Source organism: Sycon ciliatum, chromosome 6, assembly GCF_964019385.1.
Source record: "Sycon ciliatum chromosome 6, ocSycCili1.1, whole genome shotgun sequence".
Classification (NCBI taxonomy): domain Eukaryota; kingdom Metazoa; phylum Porifera; class Calcarea; order Leucosolenida; family Sycettidae; genus Sycon; species Sycon ciliatum.
In genome coordinates this window covers 9591269-9610449 of record NC_088648.1, presented here as the reverse complement: position 1 = coordinate 9610449, position 19181 = coordinate 9591269, and the positions used below count along the sequence as shown (strand labels likewise).

Genomic DNA, 19181 nt, shown 5'->3' with positions numbered 1-19181 from the left:
ACAAAAAAAATGTTTGCAGGGGAGAGGGGTTCCGGGGATTCCACGGAACCCCTTGGATTTTGCAAATGTACGACTGGAAAGCATATGCATGTACAAATACATGACAGCTATTCAGTTTCGGCTAAGCTGGAATCCCCCCTCCCCGTAGAGATCTCTGGATCCTCTCCCCTGGTTTGTCTGTTGATTATAGACCATCCCCCCACCCCACCCCATCCCCCAGAGATGAATCCTAGGCAATTCCCGGACTTGCTCAAACGCTGATCGCCGACTTGCATCCAGGAACATTTCGACTGGAAAAGTCAAGACACCGGTCAGGTAGAGATGGTTCAACTTATTTGCGCCCATATGCCTGAAACGTGCATCCAGCAACACTTTGACCGACGAAGAACCAGACCCCCGACAGGTAGGGATGGTCTACTTGCTCGCGTTCATCTATCCAGAATAGCAAGAGTAGATAAACAAGAGTGTGCAATTCCCGGATCCGCGCGGATGAGTTGGCCCACGGCAGAATTTTTTGTTGACGTAATCTTTTCGACCACCCACGCGCTGCTAGTCTTTTGGAAAGTTTTGCCTCGTGCACTTGGCCGGGCTTACATTACAATGTCGGTGCCCAGCACGTGCTCTCACACGGCCCTCCTAACCGCAATCAAATGTGCTGTTGTTTGGTGTGTGGCGAGTGTGGCTTATCGCTGTGCGAGAATGCGCGTTCTTTTAATGATCTTCTGAAAAAAGGTGACGTCAACAAAAAATTCCGCCATGGGCAGGGGTATCTGGACTGCAGGAGAGATCCGGAGTTGCACACTCTTGTTTATCTACGTAATTCTTGAGAATAGGCATCCAGGAACGCACAGAGTGGGTGCACCGTGATGTCGCGTACTAAACCCGGGCTTATTCCTGTAGACGTCTATGTCAGGGCTTCTATTCACATCAGGCTTCTATTCACATCAGGCTTCAATTCAAAACAGGTACTTCTATGTGAAACCAGGCTTAAGTGCCGACAGTGTGTCTTGAAAAATCAGGCTTGTATTCAAAACAGGCTTCTATATGAGACAGGCGTTAATACAAGATACTTCGGTATATGGCGGTGGGGGCGGGGGAGGGGGGGGGGGGCGGGGGGGGGGGCATTGTCAAAGAAAAGACTGACCATCCGTATAGCCTCTTCATCCCGTGTCAGCTGGTGGATGAGTTTGAAGATCAGGAAGCCTCTGTGCAAAGCAGAACAGAACACAAACACCAGAATGAAGACCCTGAACTTGCGTTGGGTTGATTTACTCGCCAGAAAGCCTGGGTGGCCCGTGGACAATACACTGACACCGTTCCGCAGCTAGCAGGCACACTGCGGAACAAACCTCAGGCTCCTGACAGGTATGCAACAGTATCCAATTTCCACATGGGAACGTGCGAACTCACACACACACACACACGCACGCACACACACACACACACGCATGCCCACACGCACACACACACACACACACACACACACACACACACACACACACACACACACACACACACATAGGCCTATAGAACAGACACACCCGGCCTCTACATCGTCCGCAATTTAAAAAAACTTCCACTATACATTCTCAATACAGTTTTTAAAATATACAAGTGAAATGCAGAACATACTCATCCAACGAGCGTGTTGAGCCTTTCTCAATGACCACTTGCCAATCGTTGGGCAATGGCGAGGTTTCAGCCCATCCCAGCTCCGCATGACGAGCAACCAGCTTTCCAATCGTCTCGTTGTTGATGGAGCCGTTCAGATGAGCATGCAGCTCCTATTGCACATCCGCAACAAACACACGCGCAGATGGAGGCAGTCGATGGCATTCTATGTTGGTGCGACGATGAAAAGGCGGGGGTCCGGGGAAACACCCGTGGGAAATGTTGAGGAAAATTGAGCCCAAATAGCCCACATTTCATTACATTTCAAACATCGCAAGATAAAAGTATTGGTGCAGCTTTGGCCGCATTTGCCGCACCGGTTCCAACACCCCTGTACATACGGAATCAGGCGTGTAGCCCGCATGGGACAAGGGGGAATGTGCACCCCCCCCCCCCCCCTAAAAATTTCGACCTGGGTTCAGCATTCACAAAAAAACCTTGAATGACATGCACCAGCAATCCTACACATACAGTGTGTATCGGTTATAGTGTGGTCGTATCAAGAATATACTGCTTACAAGAATGAACACTCATTTTTTCATAATCATAACACATATTTTATGTGTATATTTATTCTTACAAGCAGTATTATCGCATAGTAGAGTATATCGGCCCTAAGAATGAATTTTGTGTAGCAAAATATGCCAGATTAGTGCAAAGTGTATCGCCTGTAGTAATAACATCTGTGCTCTGTGCATACTCAATACAATAATAGTCAACACAAAAAGAGAGTTATGTCCAAGGGAGCATTGGAGAATCACTTTTTCTGTCCAGTCGGACTCTTTCTTCCGACTTCTCTCGGATCCGCTGCTCCGCAGTCGCCTAGCACGAACGCGAGTCTGATTGATCCGTGTGTATCATGTGTACGTGTCCACATGCCAGACGTGCGCTCATAATGATTAATTTTTTTGTCACACGTGCATATGATATGTCACACGTGATTTATCGTGTGTAAGAAATATCGGCAATAAGAATCAAATGTCGTTTTTCAAACACCCACGCTATAACCGATACCTACTGTACTTGTATGCGGCTGTGCCCCCCCCCCCCCCTCTAAAAGGGGGACCAGCTATGTCCCTGACTGAGTGGTAAACTGTAAGTTCCCCTGGCCCCTCTGCAGCTCCAAAGACAACTGGGATCCACAGTAGCAAGAGGTTATGTACTCTTGACAGTAGCAAGAGGGTAAAAATCAGCATCGACATTACTGCCACTAGCCCATCATCGCAAAGTCCTGAAGCCGCATGATCTAAACCACCGCAGGACTCACACGCAAAGTCTCCCGTACCTTTTTTCGAGTGACGTTTCCAGTACGTTACAGGTTCTGATACAGACACCATGTGTCATTGTGCGGGTGCATGCCCCATGATTGGCAACGCAGTCGACATGTGCCAGTGAACAAAGCCCTAGAGCACACTGGCTTAGTTTGGCACCACCAGCACTCTACACAATCACCAGGCACGGCTGGTTGTTGTTATTATTGTTGTTGATATTTACTTTTACTTCGCAAGGCCGTTGTGTTCGGCAAAGAGTGCCTTGCTGACTCCAGCATACTGACTGCACAGTACACCCACCAGTGGTCACGCATCACCGCATGCTAGACGGTGTGCAACAGGCTTACTGCTCCGCGTACAAATCTGGATCCAAAAACACACGACGCCGTAGACTCTAACCCAGTCGTCTGCTTTCTACGTAATTTCTCTACGTTCACGTGACCCAGAACCTCTCTATTGTCTGGGATACGCACAACAAATGGCAATACTGAAGTACAGTCAGTATACATATACAGGTTTGTTCATTTTCTCTGTGCTGCGCTGATGAGTGCACAAAGGGGGAAAGAGTTCTGCCCACAGATTGTGAGTGTTTGTTCAGCCGAATTACTTACTACTTTTGAAGTATCCATTGTGCAATTTTTTAGTCAAAAATCCTGAGGCATATCAAAAATGATGCTCTTTGTATTTTACATGGCACCACTTTCTGCTAGTCTATAGACCTAGCCAACCAGTCTGCAGACACGCTGTGATCAATCACGAGTCAGTGAGCACGAGTAGAGTTCACAGAGTGCATGCAACAAGGTCAGCACTGGTGCTGATCCAGGACAGCGATAGATAGTGGATGTGGCCGTGTACAACTAATTACTTACTGACACCTGTATCTGTGGTTCGTGAACTCAACACACCAGCAGTCAACCCAGGCCAGCTCGGCCGACTCAAAACGCACGTGCTACGCGGTATACATCTGACATTCTGTGCCGCTCCTTTCGCACGCCCTAGCCAAAAGTACGCCTGACGCGCTGACCCGCGCCGCAATCAAGTGTGCCAATTTTCCGGCAACTGCAAAAGTACGTACTACACAATACAGTAAAATCTGGTGTAAGCGACCGCTGGGTTTAGCGACCACCTGCTCGTTAACGACCTCTGGGTTTAGCGACCACCTGCTCTCAATGACCGCTGGGTTTAGCGACCACCTGCTCTTAACGACCGTTTTTCCATGCACCGGCAGTTCTACACAGACACTGTGGGGCCTTGTTCTAAAGACCACCTGGCTTTAGCGACCGCTTTTGCTTGCACCGTGGGGTGGTCGCTTAAACCAGTTTTTCACTGTAGTACGTCCTAGACCCTGTGAGTAGATTATTATTATTTATTTATTTTTGAACTTTGTTTTACTTCGCAAAATCCAAACGGGAATTTCTTCCCAATGACAAGGTAGCGAAGATCTTAAGAGGGAAGAAAAGAGAGAGAGAGAGAGAGAGAGAGAGAGAGAGAGAGAGAGAGAGAGAGAGAGAGAGAGAGAGAGAGAGAGAGAGAGAGAGAGAGAGAGAGAGAGAGAGAGAGAGAGAGAGAGAGAGAGAGAGAGAGAGAGAGGAGGGAGGGAGGGAGGGAGGGAGGGAGGGAGGGAGGGAGGGAGGAGGGAGGGAGGGAGGGAGGGAGGGAGGGAGGGAGGGAGGGAGGGAGGGAGGGAGGGAGGGAGGGAGGGAGGGAGGGAGGGAGGGAGGGAGGGAGGGAGGGAGGGAGGGAGGGAGGGAGGGAGGGAGGGAGGGAGGGAGGGAGGGAGGGAGGGAGGGAGGGAGGGAGGGAGGGAGGGAGGGAGGGAGGGAGGGAGGGAGGGAGGGAGGGAGGGAGGGAGGGAGGGAGGGAGGGAGAGAGAGAGAGAGAGAGAGAGAGAGAGAGAGAGAGAGAGAGAGAGAGAGAGAGAGAGAGAGAGAGAGAGAGAGAGAGAGAGAGAGAGAGAAAAGGAAAGAAAAAAGTGTGTATGCACTGGAAATGATAGTCAGCTGGAAATCGGATCCATTGTCAAACATGGCATTTGCTACTGTTCCATGTAGTCAACGAGCAATTGCATAGGGTACTGCTGCAGCTTTGAAGGTCTCCAGCGTTGTGCTGGAGCGGACGTCTCCAGGTAATCTGTTCCATTTACCTGTAGCGTTGAAGGCGTACCTCGACTTGCCAGCGTTTGTTCTTGCAACTGGAAGACTGCTACTAGTAAGCAGTTTTCACTGCAGTACGTCCTAGACCCTGTGAGTAGTAAGCAGTTTTCACTGCAGTACGTCCTAGACCCTGTGAGTAGTAAGCAGTTTTCACTGCAGTACGTGCTAGACCCTGTGAGTAGTAAGCAGTTTTCACTGCAGTACGTGCTAGACCCTGTGAGTAGTAAGCAGTTTTCACTGCAGTACGTCCTAGACCCTGTAAGTAGTAAGCAGTTGTTACTGTAGCTGTCTACAGTCTACACAACATTGGGTATCTTTTCTTGTTCGTAGGTTTGAGGGAATAAAGAGAGGGGGGGGGGGTACATTTTCACTCACTATTATGCAAGTCGGAGCTATCAACGTGTTTCACCATGACAGCACGTCACAAGGCGGGACTCCACCAACCGGTTTACGGTCGCAGTCAGAACACTGTGTTTCCCATACCGTGTGTCCTGCGCCTTGTGACATGCTGCCATGGCGAAAACATGTTCACTGACTGTGTGTACTTCCTCTGGCGCCCGCCGATCGCGGAGATGCGCTGAGTCTGACTAACCACCACGTGACAGGTACACGGAGATGCGCCGAGTCTCACAGGCCCCAGTGGCATTAACCACCACGTGATGGGTACACGGAGATGAGCTGAGCCTCACAGGCCCCAGTGGCATTAACCACCACGTGATGGGTACACGGAGATGCGCTGAGTCTCACAGGCCCCAGTGGCACTAACCACCACGTGACGGGTACACAGAACGGTACGGGTACAAGTACAACGTACAACGGTACACATCAAAGGCGCTGACACCTGTTGGGATTTCCCTAGTAAAAGAAAAATAAATAATAAAAAAATGATAATACATTTACCTCAATGTCCCGCCAGAGCGCCCCTACCTCCGCGACCCTTCCAGTAGGTCCAGGTGAGCAGGGCAGATGGGTGAGTCCTACTTGCCGCATTCAGTAACACTACTACCGAAAAGCACCGTTGATCCGTCCCCGCTTTAATTTCCGCCCCCTGTCGAATTTCTGCCTGCGAAGCGACGTCGGCGTACACAACGAAAACACGACGTTGAACCGACGCACGTACTGCTGTACACAATACGAGCGACTGCAGGATGAAAATGTGCACAATCCAGCATGCCAGGTCTGATCTTCTGCTTTGTTGTACATCGTACTGCACTTAAACTACCGGTACTTGATCTAATTCCCGCCCCCTGCTGAAAAACCAGCTGGGAAGCGACATGGCGTGGGGGGGGGGGGGGATCAACAGTATTTTAGGGTACATGAACTGTGAGTGTGACTCGTACATTGACCAAAGGTCAAGAGCAGGGAGTCGTCCAAACCCGTCAAAACGCAGGGTTCATGCGATCTCTGCTTGACTAAGGCTGTGTTTACATGAGAAATTTCAACCCGGGTCGAGTTCAGCCCGGGTTGAAAGTCTGTACGATAGACAAAAGAGGTGAGCGTTTACATGAAGACAGTTGACCCGGGTCAAATACTGATATGCCGCCAAAAGTCCACTTCTACAGTCCTGTATGGTCACGTGAATCCGTTCGCGCGAAATTTGCATCTGGAGTGCCGTTCAAACCTGGCGCGAGATACGCACAGAAGTACGTTTGTACGATTTTCTTGACCCGGGTTGATTTCAACCCTCCCCTTGGGGGGAGGGTTGAAATCAACCCGGGGCGAAATTTCAACCCGGGTCAAGCGCAATGCGTCATGTAAACGCGCCATTCACTTTGTGCACATGGCGGGTTGAAATCTGACCCGGGTCGAACTCAACCCGGGTTGAAACGCTTCATGTAAACACAGCCCAAGAGGGTGTGTTAATCATTTCCAATCGGGTCGAGCATGCGTCTGCAGTGCAGAACGACATCATGCTTCACAGAGTCGTACGATGATACAATCATTATCACTTCCCTAACAAGAAGTTCAGGGAGGGGAGAATGGGAGAGACGGGGGCGCTCTGGTGGGATATTACGGTAGTCAGTGTAATAATAGGGCTCACACCAGGGAGTCGTAAAATACCATATTTTTATGACTCCCTGGCTGACGCTGGTAGGGCATGACCAGAGGGGCTCAGGCCCTGGCTGTGAGCATTCGGATTGGGTCAATCAGGGAGTACTAAAAAACCGTTTGTTTAGTACTCCCTGGGGTCAAAGAAAGGCGAGAGTTGTTGCACAGACCCTGATGCCAAGTACCAATCCTACACTAGTATGTACAGTCAACTTGGCTTATAACGACACTCGGCGGCGGAGCACTAAACAAGGTGTGCTTATTCGCGAAGTGTCATTATACCCGAAGTCTCATTATGTGTTGGAGTTGGATGGGACTTTGCTCTGGGCATGGAAATTCTGTCGTTATTCGCGAATTGTCGTTATATCCGCAGTCGTTATTAGCGGAGTTGACTGTATTCAGGTAGGTATGTTTTTATCCCAATTCGCAGAAACCAAACGGGCAGTATCGTCCATGGAAGCGAATGGAAGCATTAGTCACTAATATTCGACTCATTATTGTAAAAAAAATTATTGTATAAAATATCCTGATGTCTGTTTGACTAGTACTAAGGCAGGCATGGCATGTTCTCTATTTCTTTCCTTGGCGCTGCTGATAGGTGCAATTCTCTGCCTGTCTCGTGTCGTCAAGTTGAGCATCTATCCGGGGTTTTTTCGCTCTGTAAAGAGCACTTAGGGTTCCCTGTAACAAGACGGCAACGTCTATAGGGCCTTCCCTATCAAAATAATAAATTCTACTACTACTACTACTACTACCGTAAAGTCCGGAGCAAACGCCCACCCCATTTTTGCAAGATCTGCTGGCCTGTAAGCGCTGAGACTTGAACTTTTGGCCTGACCCTACGGGTATGTTACGGGACGGACTTGAAAGTTCACTTGACACCGTAGCGAAAAGTGACTACTGCTACGGTAAACTATGGCACAAAGCTAGAGCCGAGTAGAGGCTAGAGTTTGGAAGCTCATAGCTCGATAGAGACTGCACTGTTGGGCGTAGACTACGGCTCAACTGAAAGTGTCGCAATCCACTCGAGCGATGTCAAAGCAAGTTACTTTCGATCTGTAAACGTTCATGGATAACTTTCTTGCTCCTCTTCAGTCACCATGAATAACCTTTGCCTTGCCTTTGTCTGTGAAGTTCGCAGTTACCGCCGGTCGGAGCTGCACAGAGCCTATATGTCCAGGGACAAATTTGTAGAATTCCGTCGGCAACCCGAAAACGAGAACGATTGTAATGCTCTTTCGGCTATGCAATCTGGAAGAGATTTTGCCTTCTTGCAACGTGAGATAGCATTTTCGCCGTGTAGGCGGTGCCATTCTACAGCACTGCATTTGAACTCCACGTCGAACTTGTGGCGTCTTGGCATGGCGAAAAAACAATCGCTTCCAAGAACGACTGCGAAAGGATTGAATGCAGTTGGTCCCTTCTTGGCGAGGTTAGTGCATTTTTGTCTGCGGGAATTTGATTTTGAGCTATACTATAGCGAAAGTTCTTTTGCTTTAGTCTTTGCCATAGGCAGTTCGTAGGCTTTTCATGTCTACTCGTACGAAATCGAACTTTCTGTACACCATTCTTGTCCTCAGGACGACGTACCTGTGCCCTGCATTGCGAAAACAGTACAATCGAGCTGGGGTGGGCGTTTGCAGCGAAGTGGGCGTTTGCTCCGGACTTTACGGTACATTATACCAAGAGTAGATAAACAAGAGTGTGCAACTCCGGATCTCTCCTGCACAATCTGCAGATACCCCCGCCCAGGGCGGAATTTTTTGTTGACGTCACCTTTTTTCAGAGAAACGCGCACTTTGCCGCAGAGCAGTGTGAGAGCACGTGCTGGGCACCGGCCTTATAGTGTAAAGCCCGACCAAGAGCACGAGGGAAAACTTTCCGAAGGACTCGCAGCGCGTGCGTCGTCGAAAAGATTACGTCAACAAAAAATTCCGCCGTGGGCCTACCCATCCGCGAGTTGCACACTCTTGTTTATCTACTCTTGATTATACTCTATAGCCAATTCGAGGTCATGCGACTACATCATCAGTTGAGATGCTTGGGCGAAGTCGTGGCACAGCGGTGCTACACTAGCGACTCACGCTATAATACATAGCGCCCGTAAGCGGTTCCATTGACTCGCCGCCATGACATCATTCGTGACATCATTCACATAACCTCTCTCTAGGCCTACTCTTGCTCACCCCTCACTGGCCCTCAGCCTCAGGCCCCCGTCACATCATGAAGCCACTGCCACTTCCAGGAACACGAGTCCCTGGCCTTGGGAAAGGGATAACAACAAGACTACTCACCTGTACTTGTTCCTTGACCTTGCATCTAGTCTCGATCTAGTCCAGATCCGCTTATGTCACTCAAATCAGATCTCGATCTCTACATGATTGCGCTTCACAAGAGTGTGCCCATCCGATACACTGCTCCCCTGATCCGCTGCATCATCCGTGGGGTCATGCACTCTGGATTCTGCGTATCCACAAAGTTCCAAATGCGGAACCCACGATCCTCTCCGAGACGCGTCGCGAGTCGCGACGATTATCGATCATGTCGCCTTGCATGGTATCCCCTTGAAAAGCTGTACACTCGCAAGTCGTATTGCCAGTTTCTTCTGTTGAATTTGAAGTGATCGGCTTCTTCTTTCTGCAACCATGCTGAAGTACGTCCTCCTTCTCGCCGTCCTGGGCTGCGCTGTCGCCAAGATCTGTCCTGGTGGTCTACGCCAGTGCCCTGATTATGAGACGTGCTGCATGACAACGACGGGCCAATACGCCTGCTGCTCATTCGCTCACGCGAGCTGCTGCGCCGACCTGGAGGTGAGTGGTGACTGTCTGCTGTTCCTTTCTGTTCCCCGGCCTCAGCTACGTTCGTAGCTAGAAAATCGAAAAGAATCTGTTGCAGCCGCCCAACGCGCTATTGCCAGTGACAGTGTTGGCTTTTGGCTTTGAAAGCAAGCGCAACCTGTCATGTCCTTGATTGAGAAAGTGATAAGGCCAAAACAAATAATGACCTTGTTTCCGGTCGCCCGACCGCGTACCGGGCCACTTTTTCCCAAATTCTGAAACTTTTTTTGGTCCCAAATGCATACAAACGGTGGCCATGCCATGTGTGCAAGTGCACTCAACGAGTCATAACTCAGTCAAATCTCAACCGAATTCCACAATCGAAACACCTGCAAGGTAGCAGAGATTCTCAGCTGTCTGCTCGAAAACTTCCGGGGTCGATACGAGCTAGAATAACGGAGCTGGAAGGACTCGAACTGTTTGCTTGATTTCTCAGGATGTACGAAAACAGGAATACACCACATGCTGTACAAGAACAGTGAGTCAGTCAACTTTGACATTGATCCTTGCCATGATATATGTACAATTATGTACAATGTACACTGTACATGTGTAGGTGCTCTTGTCTATCAATACCACAACGATTCATTGAGAAACCAAAAAAAAGTATCCAAAAAAAGTTTCATTCCGGCCGACCGAGTCTCCTTTTTGAGGGGTTGCCGACCGGATCGCGGAAACAAGCCTATTTTTTGTTTTGGCCTAATTATTGTGTGTTGGAGGCAAAAAAAGGAATAATAATTAACGCAATAAATATCAATAGAGTAAGGCGCCGGTCACACATGCAGGCGGCGACACCGCTTTTGCGGCTGCCTCCAACACGCTGGCAGTGGGCGCTTTTGCGGCTCTTTTCTGCCGGCGGTCACACATGCAAAGGCTTTGGTACGCACGCAGCTTCACGGGTCTCCACAGGTGTCGTAAAACTTTTCTCTGAAAAAGACTGTAGCCTCAAAATTCCTTTCCTGCGCTGGTATGGATCGCAGAAACGCCCAGAATCGCCGACTACGTCGTGACCAGCGACTGCGTAGAGCTATGGAGATTGCCTCAATATTCATGTTGTTCAATTTCTCTTCGTTTGAATCTTGCGGAAGCTCCTTGAGCATCGGTGGACGCCTGAGTCGAGTCCCATGTCGGATGGTTGACCTCGAAATAGAGGGAGAGGAGCAGTTGCTCTTGGTCAGCAGTCCACTTCATGACGAGAGATGAAAAACTAATTTTTCCAAGATCCAAGAGATCCAACAACGACAACGCCGCAAAAGTTGCACTACCGCTTTTGTGTTTCGCCACCAATTTTTTGGTTGTGGCGCTTTTGAGATTGCCGCCGTGGCGCCAGTGGCGCCAGGCGCAGTATCCATGGTGATCCGGGGATATCCCAACTTTTGTGGTGCAGCTTTGGTGGTGTCGCAAAAGCGCCATGCATGTGTGACCGGCGCCTAAGCTGCGCACTCAGTACAAACACCATTAGCAAAACTTTGTTTTCATGTGTAATTATAACTAACTTGTTGAATGTTCCTTGAACGTTTTCGTGGCCATCTGAGCATCTCTTCAGAAGGATTACTGGCAAATCAAAATTAATTCAAAACTCAGCTAATCATTTTGATTAGCCAGTAATCCTTCTGAAGAGATGGCCACGAAAACGTTCAAGGAACAAGTTACTTAATACACATGAAAACAAGTTTTGCTAATGCCAGTAATGGTGTGTGTACTGAGTGCGTAGCTTACTCTATTTATTGCGTTAATTACATTTCTATCTCCATGTAAGCTTTTTAATAATAAAATAATAACTTTAGAACTCAGATGGTGAGCCAAGGAAAAAATTGTACATGTAACATGGAAATTGTGGTTGGTTAGCGTTGGTTAGCGCTATCGAGCAGTGCTCAAGCTGATTTTCATGTCGTGGGATGTCTCAGTACGATCGTACTCCTTGTCAGTTTTGTGCTAGATTGTGCACGTCTGACTGTTCAAAATCTGGTTTAGTTGGTGGACTCGATCGCATAACTTGTGCTCACAATTTCCATGTTTACAATAATAACTTAATTAGGATGACCCAAAGGCCTATCGTGGGGTCTGTCGCATAACACCGTACTTCCGCCCACATATAAGCGCATGGGCTTATTTAAAGTGAAATTTGCTACAAAAAGACTTTTGCTGTGTGAACATGTTCGGGTGTGCAGCCGCTATGACTGCACAAACTCCAGCCTCCGCGGCCGTCGCCATTTTTTCAAAATTGTGGCCGACGCTTTTTGAATTTTGTATGGCCGTGGTGAGCCCTCACATTGTACCTGGTTTTACAAACATGCAACAGGGCCCCAATAGAGAAGTGAGAACAGGCACACACGTGAAACCCATGTCACTTTACCATGTGCCTGTGATGGGCATGCGCCATTTCAAACACGTAACGTACAACCTGAGTACAGGATTCCAAGAAAATGCCACCCTGCATATGGGGTCTGGTGCAACGCGCTGCTTGCATTACGCAGCCACGAACTATGGGCCATTGCGTCATTAAATATCTGCTACGACATCTTGCTTCCGAATTCGCCGGCAGTGCGTCACGCCAGACCCCATCTGCAGAGTTGCATACTCTTGTGGTTTTTATGTACTAAATGTAGATAGTGGAGTATGTATACCACAGCTGAGGTCAGTGCTGCATACAACAGCTGTGATCAGTGCTGCATACAGCAGCTGTGATCAGTGCTGCATACAGCAGCTGTGGTCAGTGCTGCATACAGCAGCTGAGGTCAGTGCTGCATACAGCACCAGCACTAGCAACACAGCAGGAGTAGAGTACATCAAGCGGAGTATGCAATTCTGTGTCCACACTGCTCAAAGCCATCCCACGAACGCGTTTGAAGTTCAAGTTTGATATGTCGAAGTTTTCTGCGGAATATCACCGCCAAGCTACGCGAATTACTGGCGCAGTGTCCTCATTGACTGTCATGATGATTAAGTTTTTTTTTATTTCGCAAATCCAAACGGGAATTTCTTCCCAACAAGGTAGCGAAGAGATCAGGCATAAGAGAGGGAAGAGGTGTATGTACAAATGTGTGTATGTGTGTGTGTGGGGGGGGGGGGGTGTTTGTGTGTGTGTGCACTGGAAATGATAGACTGCTTTGGTGCGTGCGTGTGTGTTATACTTATTCCTCTTGTGCGTGTGTATGTACAGCACTGCTGTCCCCATGGTTACTGGTGCCATGTGTCCAATGGGACATGCGTGAAGAACTCACCAGACGGCTCCGTCCACACCGTCGAGATGGGCAAGCACCGCGACGCAGAGCCTTACGTCATGTCTGAAGAGGAGAAGGAGGCGCATGCTTTCGCCGACGACAGCAGTGAGCATCAGCATGAAAGACTACACCATAAAAGGCCACACCACGAAGGCCGTCATCATAACTCCCCACGGGCAAACGGCAAGGGGCGCCACAGCCACGGAAAACACAGTGTTTAGCGTTCTGCTCTCTATACAAATGTGCGGCCATTCATAACTAACGTTTATAACTTCATCTTTATCTGCCCCATTTCTCGTTGCCTCCTCCTCAGTCCTTGAACGTTCCTTTCCTTCTCGTCTCTCTTAGTTACATCATGCCAGCTTTCAGTACTCATCTTGATCAGTTGATAGATTGATTGCTGTGGTCGTGTTTGGTCATAATATTTATTTTGAGAAACAATTGGCATTGCCATATCATGGTCCTACCCATGTGCAGTGAGTGCGCACTGTGAGTGGCAACACGCGGACAGTCTACTTACTGGTGAATACCGCAGTTCCCGGGGCACAGGCGCGCCGAGCTCTACCAAAGGTGTGCTGCGCCACATAGTGATGTAGTACGCCTGCACTTGTAGCAGTGTCCAGTGGCCTCTAAAGTGCATGTTCCGCACGCCAGTTTGTAAGCGTTTCACATACACCACAGAGTAGTAGATCTACTAGCAAGAGTGCCACTTCAGGCTATTGATGTACGTGCAGGGACAGGAAAGTCGAATGGCTGAGTGCAGCTGCCAGCTATTCCACACTAGGCGCAAGTCGTGCAAGTTAAATGTACACATGCACACATGTATTACCCTTTCTTGTCCTGGCTTGGCTGAACACTCTTCCTGGTTAGGGCGTTAGTGCGTTCAGACTGCCGAGAACCCCGTCAAACCATGAATGGTGATAAACCGTGAACGACACTTAAACTACCGGCAAACCAACGTTACTTGTGCAGCTCTCGCCCCGCCACTGAGAAGGGATTTCCCCTTAACTGCCGGAATGCTGTTTCTTATTCCGCCGGAGCAGTAAACCTTTTCTGCGTGCAAAGTGCCTGTATAGTCACGTGACCAGATCACCATGGAAACTGTCCCATTCTGTCACTTGTTATCGGTAGTCTGTTGCACAATCCTTTTCAGGCAGGGTGCTGGCCATTGTGCGAGGCAGCACTCCCACATTTTACATACGCTGACCAAGTAGTCGTGCAACCTTTGTACGACTCCCTATTTTCACACAAGCACGCCAAATCAACAGTTGTCTGCATGTTGCCTATAAAACGTAGCTGTGCAGGCTTCGGACACACCGATTTTGCATTCTGGGTTTCTAGACCGTTTAGCCCTTCAGGTATTACTCAATTTAGTGCTGAAAGTTCTATGTACGCAGTCTGAATAGCGCCTGCGGCCGGCCATGCGCCATGTAAGCGCGTGAGTGTACTGTGGGGTCACGCATGCATGGCCCTGCACCAAGCTCACTGTTTCTGTGGATCTCACTACAGTCGTCCCTCTCTAATCCGGCACTTGTTTATCCGGAACCCTTGCCAACCGGCGCACTTTCTGACGAAACCGATTTTTTTCGTTCAATTCCTACATCTTAATCCGGCACTTGAATTCCGCCTCCGGCAGTGACTTTTTGAAACGAATCGCTCAAACTGCACGTAGTTTGATTTCATAATCCGGCAGTCGTAAATCGCGTACCGTACAGGTGCACTCCTTGCCAGGCCTAGGCCAGGCTAGGCTTGTCCAGGAGACAACGGCCGTCAACCATACTTTCTTATTTTAGCAAGGAGTAGTGTCCTGCCAATTTTCAGGTGTGTGCGTGTGTGTGCAAGAGTACATGTGAACATGTTCTCTGTTTTTCTTTATCACTTTATCGCTGTGTATATTCCCGGAGAACAATTGAGAATATAAAGCCGTGCACCAAATACTTCGGTCGACACGGAAAAACCCTGCGTTTTGACGTACATATGATACATGCATGCAATTGGGTAGGGCCGGGTCAGAGGGCAGGATTTCTTAATCCAGCACCCTCGTTAATCCAGCAGAAAACGCCGTAGCAAAAGGTGCCGGATTAGAGAGGGACGACTGTATCACTCGCAGCGTTAAGTGAGTACAGATTAGCTGCACGCCGTATACCATAGTGTCTTGTATTGAAGCCTGTCTCATATAGAAGCCTGTCTTGAGTACAAGCCTGACTTTTCAAGATACACTGTCGGCACAGAAGCCTGGTTTTAGTGTTGAGGTACATACAAACACCTGGTTTGAATAGGAGACTGATGTGAATAGAAGCCTAGCCCTGACATCAGCTTCTACAGGCATAAGCCCGACTTTTAATATACGCGGCATTATGCGGCATACGCGGCATTACGGTAATGCACAACCTACAGACAGGATGACGTTGGTTGCTCCGACGTGGAACACCTGCTTCCTGCCGGTCTGCATCCACAGACACCGCCCAGGTCGCTACTTCTAAGCTGCTACAGACAGTGCTCGCTCATCCAAATACACGACTACAGATGAGTTCAGTTCAGGCTGTGGGACGGTCTCGTGCCACTTTACTGTGCTACTAGCCTGCAGTCCCTACTCATTACACAGTGTTTCGGGGAATTCACCCTTCATCAGTTGAGCTTGAGTAGGCTAATGATGTTTCGCTCTCAGAGCACTGCAATATGTAGTGCTCTCCGAGCCAAAACATCACTAGGGATACCAACTTGCAGCGACGCTCCGCTTCCAGCGCGACAAACACCTCGTGAGCACCAGGCAGCAGCAGCGTGAGTCAGGGTCGCACATGGAGCTGTAAAACACATACTCTGAGGGTCGTTGACCACTCGCAACGCTGTCACTTCCGATCATCTAGTCGCAAGGCCTCGTGGGGGACATCCCTACAAATGGGATGCTCTGACTTCGGCTGTAACTGTAGAAAAAGGGTGGCTACCCCCTCTTTCTTGCCGACTTGGACTTGAATTGACACTTGCCTGACTCACGACTGCCGCCCAGAGAACACGAGAAGTCCATCGAACCTTCCATGGAGTTGGCAAGCCTGCAAGAAAGCACTACTCCCTGCTCAATACACAGTGTATGCCTTCAGGAGAATTGATAGTTTGATAGTGTTCATCAGTTGAGCAAAATGAGTAGGCAGTGTTCTAGCCAGGTGACTGAGGACTAATTAGTACGGGGAGGGGGGGGGGGGGGGGCATGGGAAAACAGTTACCCATAACTTACCCCGTCACTTTCCGATCATCTACATGTAGTCGCACGGCCATACGGGGGACAACAATACGAACTGAATTCGTTGATGCGATCTTTATTTGGTCCGCCCATTCATAAAAACTGTTCTTTTCTTTTTCTCAACCAGACGGGACCGCGTGACGCTCACAGACACCAGCACGAACATACAGTCAACTTCGCTAATAGCGACTGCGGATATAACGACAATTCGCGAATAACGACAGAATTTCCATGCCCAGAGCAAAGTCCATTCTACCTGTCTACATATGAGACTTCGGGCATAACGACACTTCGCGAATAAGGACACTTTTCTGATGCCCCGCCGCCGAGTGTGGTTATGCGCAAAGCTGACTGTACTACTACAATGTACTATATACACCCAACCTGGGGGTATATACACCCAACCTGGGGGTATATACACCCAACCTGGGGGTATATACACCCAACCTGGGGGTATATACACCCAACCTGGGGGTATATACACCCAACCTGGGGGTATATACACCCAACCTGGGGGTATATACACCCAACCTGGGGGTATATACACCGAACCTGGGGGTATATACACCCAACCTGGGGGTATATACACCCAACCTGGGGGTATATACACCGAACCTGGGGGTATATACACCCAACCTGGGTTTTCCCAACACGGTTCAAATGGTCGCAAGACCGGGACTCTGCCAACCGGGTTATGGTTGTAGTCAGGAGCACTACTCTTCCTCGCCTTGTAACATGCTGTCAAAATCGAAATACAATGTACTAGTAATACGAACTGAGATGTTGCCACTCAATGTGCTATAGCGAAAACTACCCTATAGGCGGATTGTGTTAAAGCGAGGAAATTTTGTACAGAAGTGATGCGGATTCGGCAGGGACATTTGCATTCTGTGCGTTATAGTGAGGTTTGTGTTATAGCGAGGGTTGTTATAGTGAGGTTCATGTTATAGCGAGGGTCGTTATAGCGAGGGTCGTTATAGTGAGGGTTGTTATAGCGAGGGTCGTTATAGTGAGGGTTGTTATAGCGAGGGTCGTTATAGCGAGGGTCGTTATAGCGAGGGTCGTCATAGCGAGGGTTGTTATAGCGAGGTTTGACCTGCACAACTGCAGTCTATGAGAAAAATTCCGACAAATCACTCGTCACTGACCAGTGCTGTCCGGGGTGCATAAGCAAGAGTGTGTAACTGCAGGAGAGTGAGCGCACGGCGAATGCTTTAGGCCACAGCGACTCGCTCGCCTTTCTGCATCTCCCATGCACGTTTACATCAGCATTTTCACCCCCCCCCCCCTCCAGGTATTTTCCGTTGCGCTTTGCAGCTTGCCTTACAGCAAGGCAAGAAATACAGTCATACCAATTATTTCCCGTTGTCACCTTCCAGTGACGCGGTGATTTGGCCCTGAAACTAAGGTATGCCGGGTTATCATAGATATCCTCGGATTCGTGATGACCTAGACTAAAACTTTCGCCGTGGCAGAGGTTTTATGCTGCATACTGTAAAAGCCATAAATATAACGTGCTAATTCTAACGATTTAGCGAGGAGAAATCTTTCCGTTAAAATAGAAAACGCTACACAGAAATCGCTACATATACTGTTGGTAGTGAGTGTTGAGAATGAGCGAGAATCGTTACCTTTGGTACACGTAAACCGGTCAATTTTAGGAAATCGATATTCGCGGCTCCGTTTACGTTAGAGTAATGGCTTTTCAGTAGTAGATTCGGAATTGCGCACTCTGGCTCATGTACTCTAGCTTGGTGCTAAAAGTGCCTGGCCCTGCACTCTCTTCTTCTTTTAGGCCACGCCGTTTTTTTTCTATGTTTCGCGTCACCTTAAATCAATGAGGGAGGGCGAAAAAATAAAAAGCCATCCAAAAAAAACAGTGTACGTGCATTGCATTTGTGTGCAGTGAAGCGACGCGGCACTGTTCATGTACATGAATACATGAGTGTATCCCCTCTGCCATGCTTGTGGTCCAAACACAGGCGGCGTGATGATTGTGTGACTTGCGGCCCAGCTTATTACACACACACATGTACATGTACATGTGTGTGAGCTGAGTACAATCATGCGATAAATAGAACAAAATATTTAATTGATGCCAACATAATAGTTTAATACCTGTAACAATCATGTTCGGTTTTTCTCTACATTTTCCGGTTTTCTGGGTTTGCTAAATTTGTATTACAAAAAATTTTTTGTTCCGTTTTTTTTAAACTCCGGCTGTGAAATACATGCGCGTGCGCGGGGGACGCGAAACACAAATAAAAAACGGTGTGGCCTTAGCAGTACACAATCATTACACAATCAATACTGTGTACATAATCATTACATAATCACTACACTAATCAACGCCCACTATACTGCACCACTACGTAATAGGATTGAACATCAATTCAATGCCAATGAACGTGGCGACAACCCCAGTGCAGTATCAGAGTACTCGAGTATATCGGGCTCTAGTGATTTATCGGATTTGTTTCTGGCATTGGATAGTCAGTATGGACTGTCCGATAGGACAGTACTGGTAATTTACAAACAGATTTCAATCTCACCACTTTAGGTAGCTGACGACAGTAATCCTCCATCAGCCTCGTGTCCAATGTCCGCTCAATAGTAGAATAGTTCTTAGTAGTAGCAGAGTTTATTATTTTGAGTAGGGAAGACCATACAGACGCTGCCGTCTTGTTACTGGGTACAGGGAGCCCTTGTCCTCACAAAAACAGGTCTTCAAAGGTACA

At 48.6% G+C, this 19181-nt stretch overlaps 1 protein-coding gene and 1 long non-coding RNA gene across 2 annotated transcripts in view; one reads left to right on the top strand and one right to left on the bottom strand.

The window, feature by feature from the left end:
* LOC135820021 (adenosine deaminase-like protein) overlaps positions 1-19181 on the bottom strand; it is a 22884-nt gene extending 3703 nt beyond the window's left edge. The window contains exons 1-3 of the mRNA XM_065333320.1: positions 18996-19181; positions 1633-1784; positions 1145-1205 (exon numbers count right to left, since the gene is read on the bottom strand). Coding sequence (XP_065189392.1) covers positions 1145-1205; positions 1633-1784; positions 18996-19028 — 246 coding nt within the window. The 5' untranslated portion in view covers positions 19029-19181. The remainder of the gene's footprint in view (positions 1-1144; positions 1206-1632; positions 1785-18995) is intronic.
* LOC135819316 (uncharacterized) lies at positions 9361-13665 on the top strand. The gene is made up of 2 exons (XR_010553894.1): positions 9361-9954; positions 13145-13665. It is a non-coding gene; the product is annotated as an uncharacterized LOC135819316 (long non-coding RNA).